Genomic DNA, 18,656 nt, shown 5'->3' with positions numbered 1-18,656 from the left:
ACTGACCCCCATGTGCTGCAACTACTGAAGCCCATGCACCCTAGAGCCCATGCTCTGCAACAAGAAAAGCCACTGCAATGAGAAGAGAAGCCAACACACTGCAGCAAAGAGTAGCCCCTGCTTGCCACACTAGAGAAAGCCTGAGTGCAGCAACAAAGACCCAACTCAGCCAAAAAAAATTTTTTTGATTTTAAAAAAAGAAAGAAATTTCAAGTTCCTAGGGAACATAAAGCAAGGCTGCGGTGAGGTAAAAATGAGACAACAATATAAAATCCCAACGACCATGTCTATCTCACCGATATGTGCTCAAAACCTTTGTTGCTTTTGATTCCAATTTCCTAACGTGAAAAGTAAATGTACCTTCTTATGTACGTGACAAGAATGATGAAAAAAAAATTGAGTGTTTATACGTAACAAAAACTGATTTGTTTGCTAAGTAAGAAAATTAGGATTCTAAAAGAAACAGAAGAAAATGAGATACAGTACATGCTAAGAAGTCACAGTTTGGCAATGCCAAAAAACAAAAGCAAAACGAAATCCAGTTGACCTTTCTAAGGACATCTGAATGCAGAGACCTAAATGTCAGAGAGTGCTTTTCCACTGGGACTTCATGGATCACTCATTGTTTTTTAAAGATTCATCATCATTTTATAAATAGAATGAAAATTTTAAAACCAAAAAAAAGTGAAGAATGTACTCTCCCCATAGAAAGGACACTCCATTAAATAAATTGAATAAACATAAATTGTTTTATGAAGGAGTTCGCATTGTTCTTATTTCTCTCATTTACTCTAGAGTGTGTAAAACCTTGTCACAGACAAGCAGTAATCCACAAACTGTTTCTAGCAGCCAGTCTTCTAGAAAACACCATGAATGAATGAGAGCTTTCTGAGATCCGCATTTCTCCACTCAAGGAGCTTGAATTCTTCTGACATAAGTAAGAGAAAACCTCACTATGAAACCAGTAACCTTAACTTAGACTGGAGTCAGATCGGAGAACAAGTCTACTGATGACTCATCAGAGGGCACATTCAATAGTCTAATGAGTATTTTATGGGCACTCAGGCCACATGTCAGGACCAGAGCTGACCCTTGGCAGAACACTGAGGGACCAGGGGAGGCAGGGGAGGTGTAAACAAGATTTTTCTGAACACCATACACCTTGATCTAAGAGGTGTCATTATTTAATCTCCCATTAAATCATAAAAATATCATCAGTAGATATTAGTAACAATACTTAAAAAGAGAAAACTGAGGTTCACTGAAGAAAAGTGGCCAAAGATGACTCCAGAGCTGGAAGGCACCAGAACCGTGATTCCATCTTTGAATCCAATGTGACATTTTAAGCCCTCAGCACTCGCAACTTTATTGGAACCATTACCCACAATCCTCCCTGCAATACCCATCCGTCTCTTTATCAGAATGATCAAAAGGTACCCCCAAGCCTGCTGACCTTTTGCTTTCTGAACAAACTTGATAGACTTCTACAAAGCCCCCCAAAGGTGAACAGATCACCCGTCCCATTGTAATAGATATCATCACTTCACAACACTTCCGTAATCCAAAATCATGGTGGGGAGTTATTGTTTGGAGGCATCTATCAAGACTTCTTTCACTGTACTTTAAATCTCTCTCTCTCTGTCTCTGTCTCTCTCTCTCTCTCTCTCTCACACACACACACACCTACATACACACACACACACAAGCATATACTCAGTTTTAGTGACTTACAGATGTCCTTTGAGAGGAAATTCCCTATACGGACCCACTTAGTCGTGTTGGGTTACAGAGCTAATCCAGGGAAGCGATGGAAGATTGGCAAGATTCCAGACACCAAGCATGCAGAATTAATACATGTGCAGCTAGAGCAGCATTACACACCCCTCCCAGCTGCCAGGATCATAGAAACACTGTGAGCGTTACCACCTGTCCTTTGCAGAGCACACACAGAATTAACAATTAAGTAAGAACAAAAGCGGAACATGACATGGGAAGAAGTAATGCAATCTATGAGACCTCCTTCTGACTTCCAACCTTTGTTTTTAATTTTATTGAAGTATATTTGATTTACAATGTTGTGTTGATTTCTCATGTACAGCGCAGTGATCCACCATATATATATATATATATATATATATTTCATATTCTTTTCCATTATGGCTTATCACAGGTTATTGAAAATAGTTCCCTGTGCTAATCAGTAGGACCTTATTGTTTGTCTATTCTATATATAATAGTTTGCATCTGCTAATCCCGAACTTCCAATCCTTCCCTCCCCCCACCTCCCTTACCCTGTGGCAACCACAAGTCTGATCTCTATGTCTGTGCGTCTGTTTCTGTTTCGTGGATCAGTTCATTTGTGTCGTATTTTAGATTCCATATATCAGTGACTGCCCCAACTTTTCGATTACTCCTTGCCTTGTGTGTCAGCCAAGGACAAGATCAGTAAGAATCACGAGCGTTTAATATGTCCCTGTGACTCTCACAGGGTAATACCGAAGGAACACTTTTTCCCAGCTCTATCGACGTATAATTGACAAATAAAATTGTAGGATATTTAAAATGTACAATGTGATGATTTGATACACATGTACATTGCAAAATAGTTCCCTGCATCAACCTGATTAACTCCTCCAGCACCTCACCTATTCATCTTTTTTCCTTTTGGTAAGAACATTTAAGTTCTACTCTTTTAGCAAATTTCAACTATATGATACAGTATTATCAACTATAACCACCATGTTATACATTAGATCCTCAGACCTTATTCACCTTAGAAATGAAAGTTTGCATCCTTTCATCAATCTCTCCCTATTTCCCCCAGCCCCCAGTCCCTAGCAATCACTTTTCTACTCTCTCAAAACAGCTTTTGTAAGTGCTGGCATCATCCACAAGTTCCCAACAGGGTCTGGGTGTTTCTCCCCCACCCCTAATGCCCCAACAACACAGTATCGATCTCTACTCTGTAGTCACTGGGGATCCTATTGGAGACCTCTCTTCCCTCATCCCTCCTTCCAGGGCTGTTGTGTGAGAGAAAAATTAATTTTAACTCTGTTAGGTCAATATATTTGGGTCTACTTATAAACCTATGTAGACTACCTTCCTAATACAAGTAAACTAGCCTAATAATTTTCCCCATTAAAAGTTAAGCCAAAAAAAATAAAAATAAAAAAAAATAAAAAAAAAAAAGTTAAGCCATCAGCTGGACTTACAGGGAAATAAGTGCCAAGATTTTTACATGTGTTATTTCTAACAATAACCCTTCTTATGAGTGCTATTATGATCTTCACTTCATAGACAAGGATTCTGACATTGAAAGAAGTTAATAAACTTGATTACAAGTTAATACACTTGACAAGGTTGGACGCCCCACGTTACACAGTGAACCGTGGGAGCCAGGAATTGTGTCAGTGTGACTGTCAAGCCAGGGCTTTTCACCACCATGTATAGGATCCCTTTGTTCCTAAGTACACTGGGCTAAGCCAACTCAAATATTTTGAGAGAGAAATGTGTTTTTTAAACCATAAACTGTTTGGTTTTTTTTGTGTGTGATTTTTTAAATCTTTGCCCAATACTTCTACATTTGCCCGTGCTGATCAACTGCAGTGTGGGGGCCTCATAACATGGCTCTCTTACTATATATAAATCTTTGCTTTTAAAGGTACAACTTCAATAATTAAATATACTTGGACGAGTGTCATTCCCTACGGTAAAAACCCCAGAAGGATTTGGATGTTCCCATTTCTGTAGGTGAGGCATGAAATCTAGGCATGATGTTTCCATCAGGGCGTTCAAGAATCCAGGGAGGATTCTTGCTCTAACCTTGCAGGAGGTCATAGAATCACATAAATTAACACCAGGAGGAACCTCAGATGATCTAGTTTACCATTTTCTTTTTATCAATAAGGAAATTGAGACCCAGGGAAGTTAAGTGACTTGTCCCAGCTATGCTTAAACTGATGGTCACGCTTTCCTCATTCTTTCCACAATTCCACTCAGCTTCACTCAGAGAATGCCAAGAGGCCAAGGAAAAGAGCAACATTTAATGTTCCTTAGTTACCTCATGACAAGATTTATGATGCTGGAGGAAAAAAAAAAAAGGATACCATTTACACCTTTGAACAAAATGCTTCTACACCTTTGAATAGAGTAATATAATATTCTATCCACTGGGAAACTGTTGGAATTGCAGCTATTTGTTTACAGCCCTTCTCTTTCTATTAATGGATACTTTTCATTTCACAAGTGAAATTAACCAGCATTTAGGAAAACTAGGCTGAACTCTCCCTCTCTCTTCACTGTCAAGGGCATTGGCTGCACCACTAACTCTGTAGCCCTGAAGCAACGACATGACAGACCATCTCTGTCTGTGTCATACAAGATAAACTGATACACAAAAAGGAAACCTAAGCTCAAGCTCTTAAAAAGAATGTCAGTAAGTGGGTTCAAGTTGTCCTTTTGCTAAGAACAGAAGCAAATGACATTTATCTGTTAGAGAATACTTTCAACTTTTCAAGAGTCTAGAAGCCATCCCTGACCCCTGGAATCACTGATTCCCTGGTCTCCATGCATGACTAAGTTAAGTATCAGCTGCCCATGTCCCCTGGCTTGTCTGGGACAGTCCTGGTTAAGTGCCTGTTGTCATGAAGTGATTATTAATAGGGCCCCCTTTTACTCTCAAAAGGATCTCTGTTTAAATAATAAATCACATGGTCACCTGGTCAAATAAGAATAAAAAAGTCTGACCATCACATAAAGAACTCTGATACTTACAAATAAATACCAATAGTACCATAGAGGAAATTAAAATGGTTGGTCATAAACACAAGAAAATCTCCCCTGAAGCTATCGTGCCGTTCTTTAAAGTTATAAAGTTTCAGGTAGAAGGATATCTCAAAGAAAGTTCTTATAAAATGCAGACTTGCAAAATATTGCAAATGCCTCATACAGAAAATATTTCCTATAATCTTTCTAAAACAGTAAATCTTGTCCATCTGAATCTTTAATTAAACTAATGTTTCAGTCCACCATTCTTAGTGTTCCTGTAGGAGCATCATTTGTTTTTTGGACCCAAACACTAATTAGAAAGCATATGAGTTGTTACATAAATTTATCCCAAAATGTATTCTTGTGTAAATTTAACCATAAAGAAAATTGAGTTTAGAGGCAACATGATATGGTGGTTAGGACTTGGAGACAGCCTGGGTTTGAAACGAGCTCTACCAGTTACTAACCGTTTAACTAATATCTCTTACCTTGGTTTCCCCATACATAAAACTAGAACAGAAATAATATCAACTTTGGGAGTTACTATATGTAGTTATGTATCATAGATAGATAATAGATGATAGATAAATGATAGATGATAGATAATAGATAGATGGATGGATAGATAGATAGATAGATAGATAGATAGATAGATAGATGATAGATAGATGGATGGATAGCTAGATAGATAGATAGATAGATAGATAGATGAACAGTGATGCCTAGGTCATAGCAAAAATAGGTAAGTATTAGTAGTATGGGTGGCTGCTGTTGAGATGATGAAACACTTCCCTGGTTTTAAAGAGAATCTATAATACATGGGATTCTTTCTCTTGTTGATAATTAGAGTGTCTACACCTTTCCAATAACTGGTGCTGGAACATTTGGACACCAAAAGACGAAAAAGAAGAAAGTAGAAAAGGAGCAGGACAAGAAGGAGGAGGACAGGACGAGGAGAACAATGATGAGGAGTGGGGGAAGGAGGGGAGAGGAGCCAAAGAGGAGGAGGAGGAGAGGGAGGAGGAGGACAGGGAGGAGGAGGACAGGGAGGAGGAGGACAGGGAGAAGGGAAAGGAGGGGGGAGAGGGGAAGGCGAGGGGGTAAGTATCAACCTAAAATTTCACCTAGGACTTTAAATACATGGGAAACCAACAATGATCCCTTTTACATCTCAAGTATTATGAAAACAAACCAAAGCTACCATGTCGAAGAATTTCAGACATCTCTGGAACAGACATGCTGTACTTCATTCAGAGTCTATAATTGATACTGCAGAGTATGTTAGGGATGATCTACCTCACAGCACTGGAAATTGGTAGATAGAGAAAAGGAATCTTAGCAAACTCCTCAAAAATAAACATAATAATCCTCAAAGGATACTGAAGATTTTACTGACATCCTAAGCACCTCATTAATCATAACTGACAGTGGGTATCTGAAAATATCTAATTAATTGCCATTTTTCATAGTACTTAATTTTCACAAGGGAACTGTAAATATGACCTGTTCTTGGAGCAAAAATGAAGTCCAATTTACTATTTTAAATGGTATTAAAATAGTATCACTGTGGCTATATTTCTACCCACCCTGAGAAAGTTCCACGCCTCTGTCATTCTTTCATTGCTCCAACGAACTAGTGCTTTGGCTCACATTCGGAGTCTGCCACTTTCCTCCTGTCACGTGCTGGCCTATTGTCACACTCTGGCAATGCTGTCACCAATGCCAAAACCTGCAATTCTGCCACCAATGCCACCACTGCCTGCCAACGGCCACACCGAGGTGTCCAGGGCTCTGCATTGAGGAGGCTGATGCCTTTGCCCAAGCTGCCAGCACCAAGCACAACTGGTATTTAGGGCTCTCCACGCTGCTCAAAGACTTCATAAAAGACAACTCTGTCCATTTTTACTCACAAGCAAAACTGCTGAAGTCAAGTTGGAGGTCAACCAGAAGGGGAAGGCCACCTGCCACACTCAGGGTCTCTCATTTTCTATGAACATAACCATAAGAATCTCATCTGTCTTTTCCCCCAGGGCTTGTGGGTAAGTCTTTCCCTGGGAAGTTATTCAATGTCTCTTAAAAACACTCCTTTGAAAGTGCCAAGCTACCAGCTCTCCAGACACGGCTGAATCTTAGGATGAATTCAGTGTAGGCTTAGTCTGTGATCCCTGCTACTCATGAAATCAGATAAAGTGCACTGCACACCCACACACAGACACACGTAAAAGTCACACCTGTGCCGCTGAACCAAGGTTTATTGGGTACACATCAGACCCAGCCCTTGGTGGCGGGAAAATCAAGTTCCTGACCTTGAGGAGTCTGCACTCTGCTGGTGGCCCAAGGCTGTTTGGCTAAATGATGAAAGGTCTCCAGATTTGTACAGATCTGCTCTCGGATGGAGAATAGTGCACCAAATATCAGCTTACCTTGCATTCTTCTCTGATTCAATCTCATCAGTTCAGCAGAATCATAAAAACGTGAGGTTATTATGAAAAAAAAAAATCACTCTGAGCTATTTGAAATTTCAGTAAAACTGAAAAGTGTAGTTCAACCCACAGTATTCTTGTCTGTATTTAATAGAAGCGGTGCACAAATATATTCTCTGATTTGCATGTTAATGTCCTGCCAACGTGGAGGGTCCATAGAGGACTTATTCCACATTGCATAACATCTGTATTTTTGTAGGAAAAAATGGAGTATATTGTCCACTCTACCAGGGGTCCCCAACCCCAGGGCCGTGGCCTGGCACTGGTCCGTGGCCTGTTAGGAACTGGGCCAGACAGCAGGAAGTGAGCTGTGGGCAAGCTCCATCTGCCTCTCCCCACCCCTTGCACTACCGCCTGAAACATCGCCCAACCCTGTCCATGGCAATGTTGTCTTCCATGAAACCGGTCCCTGGTGTCAAACACAGTGGGGACCGCTGCACTATACCACTGCCCTTAAATTTCCTTGTATAAGGTTTTCATACATTAATAACTTATTTCCCTACTGTGTCCATTATTCTTACTTTTACCAACGACATTGTAATAAATATCAGTATAACTAATATTTGTGCATTTCTTTGCTTTACAAAATTCCTAGAGTAAAATTACCTGGGCGGTAGGGAAGTGTTTAAAGCCTTGATATGTATTATGCTCCAGAAAAATTGTACCAATATAAGTCCTACTTGTATAGGAACTATATGTTTTATAGAAAAAGTTTTAAATGGAAAAATAAATGAACCATTGGTGGTGTTGCTTTCCCAGGAAAATACATTATGTACAGGAGAAAAAAATGCCAGGTGAAAGTGAGAGACATAAATTATGATCTCCTGAACAGAATAAATAATTTCTGGATTTAAAACTGTTTTCAACCAAACAGCACTGTTAACCATATTTATGTTCTTCTTTTAAACATTCTACACACACACACACACACACACACACACACATGCACCAGGATGCCTTCCTATTTACCTCTATTCTTCCCCTCCTATAAACATCCCACCTTGATAAGTCTAGCAGTCATTGGTATATTTTTTATTAATTATATGAGCCACATATTAGGTATGTCCTAATTATTTGTGCCTTACAATTTAGCCATTTGCTCTCTCCCTACATATGAGGGTGAGTCAAAAATTATCCAAACTCCAATTATATTAAAACTTCTATAAATTCTACAGCCAGAGCGCGGAAAATTTTTGACTCACCCTCCTAGTACTTGCATTAATGTAATATAATTATTCCCCTCTGACACTAGACCATAATGTCTTTCAGAATGGGTGCCATGTTTTAAATGCTCTTACTCTTAAAATTCTGTCACCTTCCAGGACAGACAAAATTAAAACTTAGAGTTTTGAGGATAGCATCCTTCCTAAGCATTGCCTCTGGTTTGAAATCACTTTCTCTCTGCAGAGGACAAATCCCAAGCACAAGTCCAGGGTTTCTTCTCCAGATGCAAGAAGTAAATTGTACCCCATTGCGATTCTCATTTGTCTAAAGGTTCCCGTGCAAGGATTTTTCCAAAATTTCCTTATTTCCAGTCCATATAACCACCCTGGGAGGCACGTCACATCCCATTTTACAGTTAAGGAAACCGAAGCTGAACACACGAGAGCCTGGATTTGAACCCTCACATCCGAGTCTCTGAATTTAACCATCACGATCACTATGGCACAAAGAAGAAAGGTCAGAAGTATAACTCTCTTAATTTTCAATTTTCAGATTTTTAGAAACAGCATAATTTTTTTAGTTATATGCTCCGAATATTTCTTGGCATGCTACGTACCATAGCTCATACAACACTTCTACATAATGCCTCTCTCTCAATGAAGAATCAGGGTATTGCCAACACTCCCCACCTACTGAAAAGATTTTCCAACACAAAGTATTGAGGAAGAGCTTTAAAAAAATCAAGGGTCTTCTGGTTCAAGATGGCTAATGGAACCCAGGAATTTCCCTCACATCCTTCTCTGGACCTCATTTAAAAAAGGGGAAAGGAATTGAAAAGAATAAACCCACAACAATAGAGTCAGCATGAAAAAGCATATCATAAATTTCTAAAAGATAAAAAGGAGATGGAGGTGTATTGCTCTATGAAGCAGAGCTGCAGCCAGGAAGGAACCCTAATAGATGCCTTTCCAAACCCTGGAGGTGCCAGAGTCAAGGAGGCAAATTCCACAGGGCATGACTGTAGTAGGGTTGCAAAGGACAGAATTCATTGGATGTCTCTAAGAGCCATCCCCACTTCTGCTTCCACCCCCCCGGAAAAGGAGTACGGGCAGCCACGAGGTCAGCAAGCTACGTGCACAAGACTCCCAGACCGGATGAATGAATGAATGAGGAGAAGCAAACAGAACAACAAAACATACAGGAATTCCCAGATTGAAAGCTGGGCTCCACTGGATAAACAAAATAGAAATGGAAACACTTGATTTTCCATATTTCCTTCACACTTTCTAAAAGAGCTCCCTGCTCTCTGTGATAAGCTTATTAATTCATGCTGACATTTTTTCATTCAGCTTCCCCATGACGATGTGATATCCCGGGAAATTATAACAGGTTCGGGAAAGCAATCCTATGGGCTCACATCTGCTCCAAAAATAAACGTCATCAAGTCAGTATTTAAGAGTAGGAAGTGGTCTCTGAATGGCTACATCCTGATATCCACAAGGCCAATTTTGGAGAATAAGCTGCAGTGGCATCTTCCCCAGAAGCTACCCATGCAAGGAAACACCCACTAACTGAGAAGGCAATTGATGAAAGGACCCTTGAGAAAAACTTAGGTTATAAATAAAAGAGAGAAACCAGCAATTAAACCACAGACACTCTGTCACCATTTTTAGAAACCATCTCCTTATTTTTATGAAGATCAGTAGCAAAATAAAGCCCGTGGCTCTCAAATATAATTCCATCACTAATACAGCAATCTATTTGTCATTTCCTGGGGGGAGCTGTACTCAGGACAGAACAACTGGCCAGGTAAGTCATTGTAATTCCCACAAAGAGAACCCAGAAACTATCTCGCCACACGAACAGGGTGTTATAAATGTCACTGTGAAATCGCAGCTCAGTTAAAGTCTGCCATCCATCTCTCTTCTGTTACTCACCATCACACAGAGCTCTAGCAAAAGATCCATTCAAACAGTGCATCCCAGACTTACATTATCAGCAGACACTGGTTTAATTAGCAGTGGTTTTCAAAGGCCTGGATGGCTTCGAGAACTTCGTGTGAACCGTAAAGTATAAATCTGGATCCTCATCAGTTGCACTTTACTCTGCATCTCCCCACCCCGGGTTCTAACAGACAGAGCCCTCATTTTTGCTTCAAGGAAAATGAAAAATGGAAATGGTGGCTAGGATTTTGCCATTCGCCTGCAATCCACTTTTTCTTCAACCTCGGTGATGCAAAAGGGACTAAAATTAGAGTTGCAAAGGGACCAAGTTATCTGTGTCAGGCACATTGCAGGGAGCAGTGAGAACTACAAAAGGGAATGAATTCACCCTAAACAAACCATCTTAGAAATAACATCTAAAACACAGAGCTTGTATTTTCTAAATTGTTATTCCTGATGAAAATAGAGTATCCACTTTATTTTATGTAATATTGTAAGAAAATAGAACGCCTTATTTTGATAATATCTTGATATTAACAGTGAGGCATTTACATGCTTCTTTCTTCATCTATTCTAACTTTCCTCCATGATCCAGTTCTCAAATACTTGTCATTTCTCAGTGAAAACATCAAAAATATATGCAATTCAATTCGTGAGTACTGAACTGTGAACTTTCTATACTGCAAGGAAGGTTTACTCCAATAGTGAAGATTTCTATTTTACATTTGATCAGTGATGACATAAAAATATAAACTATTTCAATGTTTATATAAAGAGGCAATGTTTGGTATGGCAAGCATTTAATCAGTACACAGCCAAAGGGTATTTCCTAGAGACTCATAAAGTTTTAGAGAGAGTAGCAATCTTGGCAAATCCAACCCAGCTCTCACCTTGTAGATAAGGACACCAAAGATTAAGTGATTTGTCAAAAGCTACACAAACACAGCTTTCCCACCAATACTGGCCCTAGACTCAGATACAACATGCTTTCACCACACCAGATGACACTTAGGAAGAGGGAAGAAGGCCTCTTCCTTGGAATAAGAAGTCTTCATCACCATACAATCACTCTCTCTCTCTCTCTCTCTCTCTCTCTCTCTCTCACACACACACACACACACACACACACGCACAAGCATAGGTTCTCTGTTCCTATTTTCCTAGATATGTTAGGATGGTCCTCGGAATGCCTGCATGCACTTTCCTACTTGAACTCATCATTTCCCCAGTCTCACCTCATTCTGCAATGATGCCCATTAAGACTCAGTTCCCACTGCTTAGTAATTTCCCATTGATTCCTGTGATCTACCATCAAGGCATCTTGTCTCTTCCCTCCTTTTTTTATTTCATGCTACATATGCTTCAGGTATTTTTTAAAATTTGTTACTGACTCTATGGAGAGGAGGCCAGAGAGAGGTGAGAGTGAGGTTATTTCTTATGAAAGAGAGCTTTAAGAGCAATTATTTAGTTTTTCACTTTGATCTGCCAGATGATAAGGGTTCATGTTATTCTTTGCAACTATACATCTTCACCCAGGGTGAAACCAGAATCTTCTCACTACTCGTAATGCTTGAGGGCTGTTTAAGTTCTTGGGAGACCATGTCCTAATCAATGAACTCCCAAGGACCTAGTTCAGACTGATCAATCCTACATCCCCTTTAAGAACTCTCAGAGAGTTCTTATCCCTGTAAGACATGGGAACTTAATTGATTTTACTAAAAATTCAGACGTGACACTGAGCTCAGAAATTCAGAGAATCCTAGTTCTGAGTTTCCTGTTTGCCTTCCAGTCAGAGGATGCTTATTGAGGCACTTACCATAAAATTGTGTTCATTACCACCCATCTGTTTTGCGAAAATAATCATTTCCGCAGAGTATGTTGGATGTCAACTTATTACAGAGCTCTGGCCCTCTCTGGAGAAAAGGGAATAGTAAATTCAAAATATACTGATGACGAATGGGCCATCTTGGGAGGGATGCCAAATAAGGGTATAGAATGCTCAGTAGGCCCCACAGACGTGCTAGGAGACCAGTAGCATTCTCAGAGATGCCCGAATGCCTACCATGCTTGGTTATGGTCCCACCCATAAAAACAAGCGAGCCAGGAGCATAGGGGAGTTAAGCTTTGGGGACAAATTAACTCACATCCTCCACCATCAAAATGATCAGACACAATGCACAGCCAAGGCAACTTTCTCAGTAAAATCCAGAACATAGCAAGAGTCATTGATCCACTCTTACAAATGGCAAAGAAATGGAAGAAAGTTTTCAAAATAAATAATCAAGTGCCAAAGAAAAGATGTCACATTGTTTGTTCATTTGTTTTCATTTTCCTTCATTTTGGTCCTCACCAAAATTAGTTTTTTAAGGATCTAGGGCAGTTGATTATGGTCTAAAGATATAGAGATCCAGTACCTTACCGCCAACAATTACAACCCTAAATTTACCACTTATTGTATTATATGATGCTATCTTGTCAGGAGTTATGTATAGAACAGAAACAACACTCAAGCTAACTGAAAATAATTTCTAGATAACTCACCAAAAACATCAGCAGTATACACTTTTTTGTATGTCAGCACCTACTAAGTACCTGCTATCAGAGACCCTAGTTAGATATAGTTAGAAAAATAAATAGATATGTAGATGTTGGTTTGAAGCCTTGGGAGCTTGCTGGGTGAAATTTGAAATTGGTCCCATACAGAGAGGGCAAGGAGAGACTGGAGAAGAGGAAGACACTCCTATTTGGTGGGTGGAAGTTTTAGTAAGCAGGGAACTTAATACCAGACTTGTCTCAGGCATCAGCAAGAGGAGTGGATCTCCTGAATCACCTGCCAGAATCTTAAGAGTTTATAGAGAGGCCCTAACTGGGTTCAGTCAGATGGTACCACCCAGCTGGTCTCAGCATCACCTTCCTCTCAAGGCTGCATCCTTGAAACAGTTCCCACTGTGTGAATAGTGAGCAGAATGCACGTTCTAAGGACAGGGGAGGGGTAAGGAGACTTCCACTGCCCGGGTCCTGCTCTTGGATCAGCTGGAGGTCATGTCCGCCCCATGACCTCCTCCAACAGTAGACATTATAATGAAATAAAATATGTTACTGCATAAAATGTTTTACAATTATTCCCATTGCTAGGACATTCTGATGGGTAATTATAGTTTTGCTGTCCTAAGTCTATGCAAAAAAAAAAAAATAGAATTTGGAATATCTATGTTTTGTACACTTCGAATAAGTCTAAGTTACTAAAACTTACCATTATTCTTTTGTAATTTGCTAAAAAATAATCAAAACATAATCATCTCCTTGATGGTCAAGACTTTATCACGCATGTTCTGCTGCAGCCCTTAGTACCTGTCTTGTTCAAAACAGGAGCTCAGGAACGTGTATTGATCTGAAAGGCTCTTCTTTTCTTTCTGAGGACAATCCTACCTAATAGACACCAGGTTGCATCTCTGAAGATGCTCCGAACAAAACTCAAACTTGTCGACAGATAATAACATCAGGAATTATAACCAAAACAGTAGTTCTGTGGGGGTTTTTTTGCTAACAGATTTCTTCTTAGAAAATAACTAATTTTATTTGTATTAATGAACCTGTGAATTGATAACTAATTTAACTTTAAAGTGCTACCCTTCACTGAATTACCACAGAATTTTTAAATGTACACTTTGTATTTTTATATTTTACCCATAGTTTTTTCTTCAATGCCTTTCTCATTCATTGTATTTAAAAGTGGCATGATTCTCTTTTCCTGAAATAGAAGAATGTTTTTTGTGAGATTCTAAGGAAATCTGCACGTCATCGGATAAGACTTCCACCCTCAAATTTAAAATGTCAAAATTTTTTTAAATATTAAAGGTAAAATGTTATTTAAAAATACAAATTTTGGGCTTCCTAGGTGGCGCAGTGGTTAAGAATCCACCTGCCAGTGCAGAGGTCACGGGTTCAATCCCAGCTCCAGGAAGATCCCACATGCCGCGGAGCAACTAAGCCCGTGTGCCAAATAAATAAATAAAATAAAAATACAAGTTTTTAGCTTCTTATGTTAGATAAATCCTGTTTAAAAAACTGTCAGATGAAAAATTTCTTTCTCAATCTCAGAGAGTTACTTTTACACAAAAAAGCAATATTGATGACATTCAGCAATTGACTACTGTTAATTTTCTTCTACCAAGCCTCAATATAAAATGAGTTGGATGCCATACCCTTCTAATTATTATTATTTTTGTTATATTTATTGAACATTTATTACTTGGGAATATAGAATTGTCTCGAGATATATCATACTAATGTGATAAAAATGATTAGACGTGTGTGAGGTCTACTTGTTCTTATCATCTTTTAGAGAAAGAAACCATTCTGATGTCAGAATGCCCTGAAGTGCATGACCATTTTTACTGTTAACACATGAATTGTTCCTTTTTATTAAGAAATTTCAGTTGAAGATCAATGTAAATGAAATTCTTTGCTGATGCATTTAATAATCTAAAAGAAAAAGAGTTCGGAGAGTAGTCAGCGTTCTTGCCTTAATTTTACTTCTTTATTAACTTATTATTTACCTATTTATCTATACAGGTAACTTCCCCAAGTACTGAACTTTATTGCTACTGTATCCCCTCCCTCCCTGAGAACCAGCTCTGCTCAGCACAAACTGGATATTCTGGTGCCTTCGGATTGGACCTAGATTTTCCTAGAATCTTCTGGAAATTAATCAGAGGCCAGCCCTCAGCTTCCCCTCCAGAGTAAGGTCCACGAATGTTGTGGCAGCTACTCCCTCCCTAAGGAGAGTTTTTTGCTCATTTCTAGATGCATAGCTATGTTCCAGGTAGACTCAGGCATGCAGAATGTGTGACCTCCCAGGCAGTGACATGTTTATACACCAAGAGATCATTTTCACTTTTGTTCACTTGCCCCATATCCACTATGTTTATTTGCAAAACTTCCTGTAAAAGATTGCCAGGCAGCTGTGAGTCAAATTTCACACTAATTCATAGCAACTCCTATTCATGTATTTATTTACCATCTATCTGGTTCCATCAAGGTTTTATAACCACTAAGCCTTTATGGTTAACATATCTGAGTTTTCCTTTTCCTTTGAAATGCATTTCAGCTTTCTCTTTCCATATAAACAAACCCTGGGTATGTACTTGCTAAGTAAGTCAAGCCAAAAACAGTTTGAAAACAACAGGCTCAGCAGAGGGACTTCACATATGTTATAGTTTTTAATGCTCATGACAGCCTTCGAATTAGGTATCACTGCTCCCCAGCAACAAGTACGTTAACTGAGAGGCAAAAAGCTTAAACAAAATCCCAGTGTCCTACATTTAGAAGTTATAGAGTGAGAATTCTCACCAGATCTTTCTGACTCAAAACCCCTGGTTAGTTCTACAATAATACATGGATTTTCAAAACAGTCAAAAAGTAAGGTAGTCTCTGACCATGACGTGTTTAAACAACCACCTAGAACAGAGGTCCACAGTTGATATTCAAAATGACCCGAATCCTTTAGGTTATATTTTATGCAATATATTTCTTTAAGACCTTGAAATTCTAATACACTTTAAGAGTTTTCAACCCAGTATCTTTTTTTTTTTCTATCTTTCAAGAATACCATTACTAGTGCATACATCTCAACATCAGAAATCCAGAACAATGCAATCTCATGAGTTTAAGAAGCCATGGTCTTAAAGTCAATATAGTTTTACTTTTTGCTACTTGCACTGCTTTTAAAATTAGCTGGCCCTGTTCTAACATTAACTCTGAAGCCACAGAAGCTTTACAAACATAATTAGCCTCCTATACCCATCAAGTGGACCATAAAAAATACATTCTACTCTAGGTTACTGTATATTTTATATTTGAGCAAATAGAAGTGACCACTATGTTCACTGACATTGAATTTCTCAGCATCAAGGTAAAGCTACTTTTATAGCCAAAAAATAAAAACTTTTTGAAGAGTACACTTTATCCTTACACCAGAAGATCATTAACTTATTCCATAAAACATTAAAACAGTCCATAATTCCTATATTTCCCTTGACACATATTCCTGGCATCTCTGAGAGAAACCGGGCTTTGAACATACGTTAAACTTCATATCAGTAAAGACAATAATCTCCCAGTATGGAGACAATCACACAAGGGCTCAAAATGAAACGGATTCTGGTTTTAAAAATGGAGATAAACGACATCATTAACCCAATCAAATCTGCCCACATTCTGGTAATGACAACGTATTGATAATTTTATTACATTGTTTTCAGTAAAGCCCTTGGAACTCATTCATGTTAATGTTGTTGACCAGAAAAACATGGAAATATAGGCTGCCTGGTACAACTGTTCCAAACTATGACAGCTGATTGTTACCCCGTCAGTCTCATCATAAATCTGTGTTTGAGAAATCTCACCAGTCTTACCGTCAGTTTCTCCTCTAAATTCTCGTTTAATAAGCTTCCTTTTTCATGCTTTTCAAATTCCATGTTGAAAGAGAATGAGAGAGCGAGAGCGAGAGAGAGAAACAGAAAAAGTGAGATTCCGATTCTGTCTAGAAAATGATGTGACTTGCTTACATGTTAGATATTGCAGGACATTCCAACTTGTGAGAGCCCAGGACACTATCAGAAAGCCCTGGCGATAATTTCTGGTTAGCTAGTGTTTCCATTTATAGATGTTCAAACCCCATAAACAGAGCGCTGAAGAGAAGTCAGGCAGCTGGCCTTAGATAATGATAAATGTCACTAGATATAAAAGCAAACTCTCCAACAGGAGAATATCCCAACACGTTAGGTTCCCTGAGCCAAGAAAGACGTCTGTGACAAAAAGCCACTATCAAAGAATTCTTTAATAGCCATTGCAGCAGAATAAAATATACTCCAAGATATGGGCCTAATAAATTAATTTTAAAAGGACAAATGTGATGGCCAATATAGCAAATAAGAATCAGCCAGCCCCGTTCTTCCAGATTCCAGTTTGGGTCCTGGTAATCTAGACATGTATGCATTATTTTGTAGCTCAAAACTTTAAAAAGTCACTTAAAGGGAAGCACAAAGGATAACTAATTAAAACTATTCAGACCCACAATACATATATATATTCAAGAGATGTTAATTTTATTCCATGAAAAGTGGGCAAATGACGTTTAGAAACTTTATAAGAGAAAAGTGATGTTTTCCTTCACGGAACTATTTTTCCTTCATTATCCTGGCTTTTCTACTGAGAACAAAGTTATGACAGAGAAGATGAAATTCACTTTTCCAATGGAACAAACGTTCTCAGAATTCTTTAGAAATTGTTACACGCACGAAAGAAAATTAACTGTAGCACGATAGTAATTAACTCCCTGTTTTTTTTACAGCAAACTACATATGTGAATGGCAATAAAAAATAAAAATGGCTTTCAGAGTAAGCTAAGACTAATCTCGACAGTTGCCTAGTCCCTCAGCCTTTTCAAATGTCCTTTTCACACCTGTTTGTGATCATAACACAAATTTCCAGTCGATTTTTCCTCTACTTTTTAAGAAAACATGTTGGGAAATGTGTTGTGAGGCTCTGTCCTTTAGCGCGATTACAGCTGGTTCTCTGTTGCCAGGCAGGGTTGCTCTAGAGCTTATTCTGCATCAGGATGGAAAGGCCAAGGATTCCAGAAGTGAAACATTTAGTAGGAATAAACCTAGCTAGCCCTGCTTCAGGATGAGAATTCAGAAACGCTCTATCAGACTCATGGGCTAAAGAGGCTTCCCTCTTTGGCTCAACTCTGAGTTCCAGAAAGGGAATCACATGTATTGTCCTAACAAGTTTGAAATGAAGTCCTATAGGCTGACTAGCATGCAGGATTGGTAGAGGTCAAAAGCAAGGCAAGAGTTGAAATTTTATGTGAAGGGAACTTCCAAAGTCTCTTTCGGAAAAAAAAGGGGCACACTATGGCTGCCAATAGGAAACTCAGTTATTGCTAATGTAATGCCTGAAGGTGAAATTCAGGATCCAGTTGGGAGTAGGGGGACAGTGGGATGCAGACCTGGTTGGACAAGAAGATAACAGGTATGATGACAGGGACGTGCCAGTGACAGTGGGAGGGGTGGAAAGTTTAACTCAATAAACACGCACTGAGTATACATAATGGGTGACGATTGCCCTGGGTGCAGGCAGAGTTTTTAAAAATAATGAACAAAAACAATAATAAAATGAAAAGATACTTTTCTTCCCCCAACAAATTCACAATGTAGATGTGACTGGATATAAATAAGATATAATAACACGCTTACATAGCACTCACCACATGCCGGGAACGGCTTTAAGATTT

The 18,656-nt window shown here is 38.9% G+C and overlaps 1 protein-coding gene across 9 annotated transcripts in view; it reads right to left on the bottom strand.

Annotated features, from left to right (window-relative positions):
• Positions 1–16,941, bottom strand: part of MLIP (muscular LMNA interacting protein) — a 237,362-nt gene extending 220,421 nt beyond the window's left edge. For all 9 annotated transcript variants that reach the window (XM_057700596.1, XM_057700598.1, XM_057700603.1 and 6 more), the window contains exon 1: positions 16,774–16,941. In XM_057700596.1, coding sequence (XP_057556579.1) covers positions 16,774–16,836 — 63 coding nt within the window. In that variant the 5' untranslated portion in view covers positions 16,837–16,941. The remainder of the gene's footprint in view (positions 1–16,773) is intronic.
• Positions 16,942–18,656: the final 1,715 nt, after the last annotated feature.

Source organism: Hippopotamus amphibius, chromosome 11, assembly GCF_030028045.1.
Source record: "Hippopotamus amphibius kiboko isolate mHipAmp2 chromosome 11, mHipAmp2.hap2, whole genome shotgun sequence".
Taxonomy (NCBI): domain Eukaryota; kingdom Metazoa; phylum Chordata; class Mammalia; order Artiodactyla; family Hippopotamidae; genus Hippopotamus; species Hippopotamus amphibius.
This window is presented reverse-complemented; position numbering and strand designations above follow the sequence as displayed.